At 34.5% G+C, this 6000-nt stretch overlaps 1 protein-coding gene across 2 annotated transcripts in view; it reads left to right on the forward strand.

Moving 5' to 3' along the window:
* The window catches only part of tent2 (terminal nucleotidyltransferase 2), a 92571-nt gene extending 86839 nt beyond the window's left edge, over positions 1-5732 (forward strand). Inside the window, exons 15-16 of one of the 2 annotated variants that reach the window (XR_006314104.2) lie at positions 3566-3967; positions 5157-5732. Coding sequence is in view for 1 of the 2 variants with exons in the window: in XM_043706818.2 (XP_043562753.1) it covers positions 3566-3646 (81 nt within the window). In the remaining variant the exon portion in view is untranslated. Of the gene's footprint in view, positions 1-3565 lie in introns of both variants that reach the window. The other variant, XM_043706818.2, reaches the window with a different exon arrangement.
* The last annotated feature ends 268 nt before the right edge of the window (positions 5733-6000 follow it).

The raw sequence follows: 6000 nt of genomic DNA on the forward strand, positions 1-6000 counted from the left end.
GCTAACAGAATGCAGTAGGTATTATTGGGTCATTTCTGGTTGGAAAGAATGTATCAAGTTTTGCCACAGTGCTGGGCCCTACCCTTGTTCCAATTTATGTAGTTGACTTGGGTGAGGGGATCAAAAGTATGGTTGCTAAATTTGCTATTGAGACACATTTAGGTCGAAAAGTAAGTTGCAAAGAGAACATAGAGGTTACAAAAGATAGTTTGTGTGAGTGGACAAAAATCTAACAAATCATATAATGTGAGAAAATATGAAATTGTCCATTTTGGCAGGAAGATTATTTTAAAAAGCATATTACCTAAATGGTGAGGAATCTGGATGTCCTATACATAATCCCAAAAGGCTAGTACGCTGGTGCTGCAAGTAAGAACATTAACAAACTGTTATTGTCAGTGCATAGGAATTGAATGCAAAAGTAGGGACGTTATACTTCAGTTATGCAGGACATTGAGATGGCATCTGGAGTACTGCATACAGTAATAGTCTCTTTATTTAAGGAAGGATATAAATGTGTTGAATGCAATCCAGAGATGGTATACTCAACAGATATTTGGAATAGACGTGGATTGCCTTATGAGGAAAAGTTGGACAAACTATGCTTGCTTCCATTAGAATTTAGAAGTACAGCCTTTGGATATTACTGGATATAGACATATTTTGTCAAATAAATAAAGCAAAATGCTGCAGATTCTGGAAATCTGAAACAAGCAAGGGGAATGCTAGAAAAACTCTGGCAGTGCCCGTGGAGAGAAATTAACTTAATTTTTCGAGTCTAGTATGACTCTTCTTCAGACTCTGAAGAAGTCATATCAGACTTAAAATGTTAACTCCCATTTCTCTTCACAGTTGCTACAGACCTGTTGAGTTTCTCCATATTTTGTCAAAGGTTTTTGCCTTGCATTCATTAGGACAATTCGCAAGAAATACTGAAGTAAAAGAAAACAGCATTTATCCTATATAAAGGGAGAGTGTTAATTGGTTGATAAATAGATTCTGAATGGTAGAGGCATAGCTTTCTTTGCTTTTATTTCCTCAGAAATCCCAAATAGTTTGCTGATGTACTTAAAAGAAGGAAATCTGCTGTTCCTAGTTCCGCTGGCCTACATGTGACTACAGATCCACAGCAATGTTGTTGTTATCAAATGCCGTGTGAAATGGCCCTAGCAGAGCAGTCAGAGATGGACTTGCCAGTGATGCCCACATCCCATCAATGAATACAAAAAGACCTCTGCACCCCACTCCCCCCTAGGTACTATTATGATCTACCCCAAATGGGTGGCTTTGTACACAAGTCATTAAATGTGATAGGACAGGTAGAGAGCAGTTAGTAAAGCACACATTTTCCTAGATTTTGTTAATAGGAATGTAAGGGTATAAATTTAAAGAAGTTATGCTGAACTTGTACAAGGCCTAGTTGGATCTCCGTTGGAGTCTGATGTACAATTCTGGATGTCACACCAAAGTAGTATGGCAGGGCATTGTGTTCACATGAATGATTTCAGGGATGCGAAAGCTATTTTATGAAGATAGATTGGAGAAGTTGTGACTGTATTCCATGGAGAGATGTCCAAAAGGAAAGTTGAAATTTTTCAAAATCATCAGGAGTCTGGACTGCAGCTAGTGGAAAAACTGTTCACACTCCTAAAAAGGATTGATAAAGAGAAGGCACAGATTTAAAGTAAACAAACACAGGATGCTGGAGAAACTCAACAGGTCTGGCAGCATCTGTGGAGTCAGAAACAGAATCCTACTGGACCTGAAACGTTATCTCTGTTTCTCCATTTTATGTATTTGTTTCAGATTTCCACATCCACAGTCTTTTGCTTTTATTACAGATTTAAAGTAATTTACAAAAGAAGCAAGTAAATTTGAGGAAAAAACACTTTCCAGCCATGAATAGTTTGACTCTAGCTGCACTGCTTAGAAGTGTGGTGGAGATAGGTTCAGTTGTGGCATTCAGAGGTTAACAAATGATTATTGAATAGAAATATTGCAGGATAATGGCACAAAATCTTCATGATTATTCAGTCATTGCAGACACATTGGGTCATATGATGGCCTCCTGCACCGTAATGAATCTTCTTTAATCCAATTTAATTCTGACAGGGTTATTTTCAGATTGCTACTTAACTAGTATGTAGGATAGTTCTCCTAACTTTGGCACTCATCTCCTGATATGAGGAAGACTTTTCAGTATGAATAGTTTTGTATGCTCACTTGATATATCCTGATATGATGTTTACTGGCGTTATGACACAACGGTGAACCCTTCTGTTATTTAAACCGAACACAGAAAAGCACATCTTTTTTCATAATGTGTTAAAATATGAGTGAGAGAGAACTACCAAATGCCACTATTTAAAGAAAATAATATCAATTTATTTTTTCTTATTTTAACTAAATTTTTATTTTATCTAAAAGTGAACATTGAACAACTATTCACAACTCTAAGCCCCCCTTTCTCTTAACTGCTTATTACCTGCCTCCCACTCAATAACAATATGCTATTCCAGTAAGACACTTATTAAAATTACACCAACTTAATTTCAAAGCCACACAGCTGCTGTCTTCCTCGGTATCGTTCTTCTTCCGGCTGAAGATCTCCCTGGGTTGTCATCTTTCTTTTTACTGCGAGTATGCTTCATATGAAAAAGCACCTTTTGAAAGCGTGTTTCCCAATTTCTTGGGTCTCTCGATGGCTGTTGCGCCTTCTCCAATTTTCAAAATATCCGCATTTTTATCTCCCCAACATGAGATCATTTCATTGGTTTGATGTTGGCAAAACAATAAATTCAAACTTGATTGGGTTTCAGGATCCTGAGGCATAATTTAAACTGATTGGTTAAATTCAAATTATTGTCAAAGCAGCAACCAAAACTCGGGTATCTATTTCACAGCCAAATGTTATAAATTTTCAATTTTCCAGTACACTTTGAGACTGTCATCTAGTCACATACACAGTCTCTCTCTCTCTCTCTCTCTCTCTTCATGTTACAGTACAAACAACTTCAACTTCATAACACTAGGTCGGTCTGGCTTTCATTATTTTCCTTTTTAAATGTAACTGAATGGCTTACCCAGTAGGGCAGTCAAGAGTTTGCCATATTTTTATGGTCTGCTATCAAAATTAGGCCAGAACAAACATCCCTATAAAAGCAGAGGTGAATCGGTTAAGTAGACTTTTATACTAGTCCAGTGACTCATCTTATGTTTACCAACATAATACATGTTGTCTCTACGTTTTGTTTAGTATCAAATTTCTGTTTAATAATTTCTCATTAATCATGTGTTTTGAGTTGTGTCCATTTCCTTGTACAAAATTAAAACAGTTTTCATGACATTTTTGTTTCATGACATTTCACAGTTACTTTTTGTGGTACTAGAATTCTAGATTTCAATTTCACAGCTTGCTGCAGTGGAATATGAGTGTTCAATATCTGTAACCATGATCATTACATTGCTTTACCTAGGTTGTACAGATGCATAGTTGTGTTTTTAATGGCTGCAGTAGAATGTATACAAAATGCATTAATTGAATTATAATTTTATTTTTCTTTAGTCATGGCACAAACTTAAAGACAAGAGGGACTTGTTCAACGTTCTACCAGCAGCAGCTACAACAGAGTGTGGGGGAAGATGACGGATTGGTCATATGTGGAGCTGTTGTCCTGAAGAAAAGTGGAAACTCTATTACAAACAAACACCGCTTCCATCACTGGGAGGATATTGTCTGGCATTGATTTCATTTAAAAACTTATCTGATTTATAAAGGTTTTTTGTCTTTTATGTGACAGTAAGAACTACGGATTTTCTTTTGTCTTTTTCATTTCCTGCATTTGTCGCAACAAGCTGACAATGAAGCCTACATAATAAGAACACTGAAGAATAAAAGCCTAGAATTAAGGACAGATGATTATTAAAACAAAGTCTTCCTTTGAAAGATCCTTCTGAATCCTCAAAGGTAAAAGTTTACTTAAGTGATTTTAATGGATTTGCTGCAAAGTTTGGTTTGTGCAATTTGTTGAGGGATCAGAAAGTGGGAAGGATATAAGAAATATTGAATAGCAAAACATTTAACAAATGTACCATCTGAATTGCACTATTTTGAATGGTAGCAGGGTTATCATTTGCAGTGTTATAGCTGTAATAAACTTTCAATTTCAAGTTGAAAGAGTCCTGCTGCAATCTAAAAATAATTGCTGCCTGTTTTTGCATATTAAGAGATCATATTTATTCATTCCCCACCCCATTATTGTGACTCAATATAACATATGCTGAGCAAATATGTTCTCATATTTCATTTCTGTTTCCGGGACATCAAATAAACCTTAATTCAAGTATAATGCCATCTAAGTCATCCTTTATTTACTTAAAGAAAAGTAACGAGAAAATACATCTTACAGGATGCTGAGCAAAATGTTGGTGAAAAATGAGGTTTTCATTTTCAGTTTATTTATTAAACCATTCTAGAGGCCAATTTCTAAAAGCGCTGTCTTTTTAAGTAATTGTTCCTTTTATGTTTATTGTTCTCTAAGTTTATTGTATATAAAATATGGAAATCAGTTTTTTGCAATGTTCTATATCTCATCTTTCTTTTGAAATTCCCTTTTGTATTTTGTACGTTGTCTAAAATTAAATAAAGTTCGCATATGGAAAATAAAACTATTGAATCGAGCATTTACAATGAAAAATTGTTCTACTGCCATGTACCTGTTGAGTCAACTTCCAAGAAGCTGCAAATTATATTGATTTCAAAAATTACAAACTAGCAACTGTAACTGGAAGCTGATGTTGATATTTTTAAACTTGGTGCTTGCATGCAGTTTTACACAATGTCATGCAATAAATTGCATTATAGAGTAAAATCAATAAGCAGCTTAGGCTTCCAAAAGTAATTTGCATTCCTAGCGATCTTCATGCAGTCACAAACTAAATTATTTTGCTACAGAGTAGATTCAAATCAATGTCAAAATAGTTTACCAGGTAACAGTTATATTAGTCAGCTTTGTGCCTTTTACATAGTTAAAATTGGATTCTTAGCTGCTTTCTAAATGGGTTATTGTTTTATACTATTTCAGGATCATGTTACCATTTCAGATTTCTATTCTTTAAAAAAAAATTATGATTAAATTATTTTTTATTTTTTACAGAAGAATGCAAGTAAACAGAGATCGAATCATCCGTATGATTGATTCAACCCAGGACTGTTATATTAAATTACAAGGTTACAATTATCTTTACATGCTTGTGCTCTGACTGCATGAAAGTTAGCACCAAAGAATGGCTAATGAAGGCCAGACAACAAATATGTTGTTGAGGAAATCCTTTTTAATTGAAGATACTAGGAGTATGTAAAGATAATTAATTTTTTTAAATTCTTCAGTGAGCCACTGAATTTCATTGAAGTAGTATAGTTAATTGTTGGTTTTAAATCTAGTAATCTCATATTATTGACTTAATTATTTTTAAACTAACATTGAGAATATGTAACATGTGAAATCCTATCTTCATGAATGTACTTATCTTTGTCTATTTTAAAAAAATACCATATGGTTAGCAAAGCACATCTTTGCACATTATTTGGTCTCTTTGTATAAAAGTTATTCAACAGTGAGAAATTAGTAGGTTTTTGCAGCCGTCATTCCTTATTAACTTGTCTGGACCAAATGATTTCCATAAAATGGCATGAATCATAATGTAAATAAATAAATATTTGTTACACTGTCCCACTGTTTTTAATTGCAGGTTTTACTTTGCTTATCTTTTCTAGAGGGAATGTAATAATTGTGGTTCTACCCTAGCAGCTTTGACTACATAGAAGGCAAACACCACTTTGTATTGGTCAGCACACACTTCCCTTTGATTCAAAAGTTGACTGAGAGTGATTTTTATATTACAAGCTGGGTCAGCAGCAAACCTTTTGACTGTTGGTATGTATACTGGAAAGAAAATGCCTTCCTCCATAACCTCTCACTTTGTCAGTAGCCATACAAT

The sequence above is a fragment of the Chiloscyllium plagiosum genome, unplaced genomic scaffold (assembly GCF_037043375.1).
Source record: "Chiloscyllium plagiosum isolate Xiang-an unplaced genomic scaffold, Cpla_swu_hap1 HiC_scaffold_2, whole genome shotgun sequence".
In the NCBI taxonomy this organism is placed as follows: Eukaryota; Metazoa; Chordata; class Chondrichthyes; order Orectolobiformes; family Hemiscylliidae; genus Chiloscyllium; species Chiloscyllium plagiosum.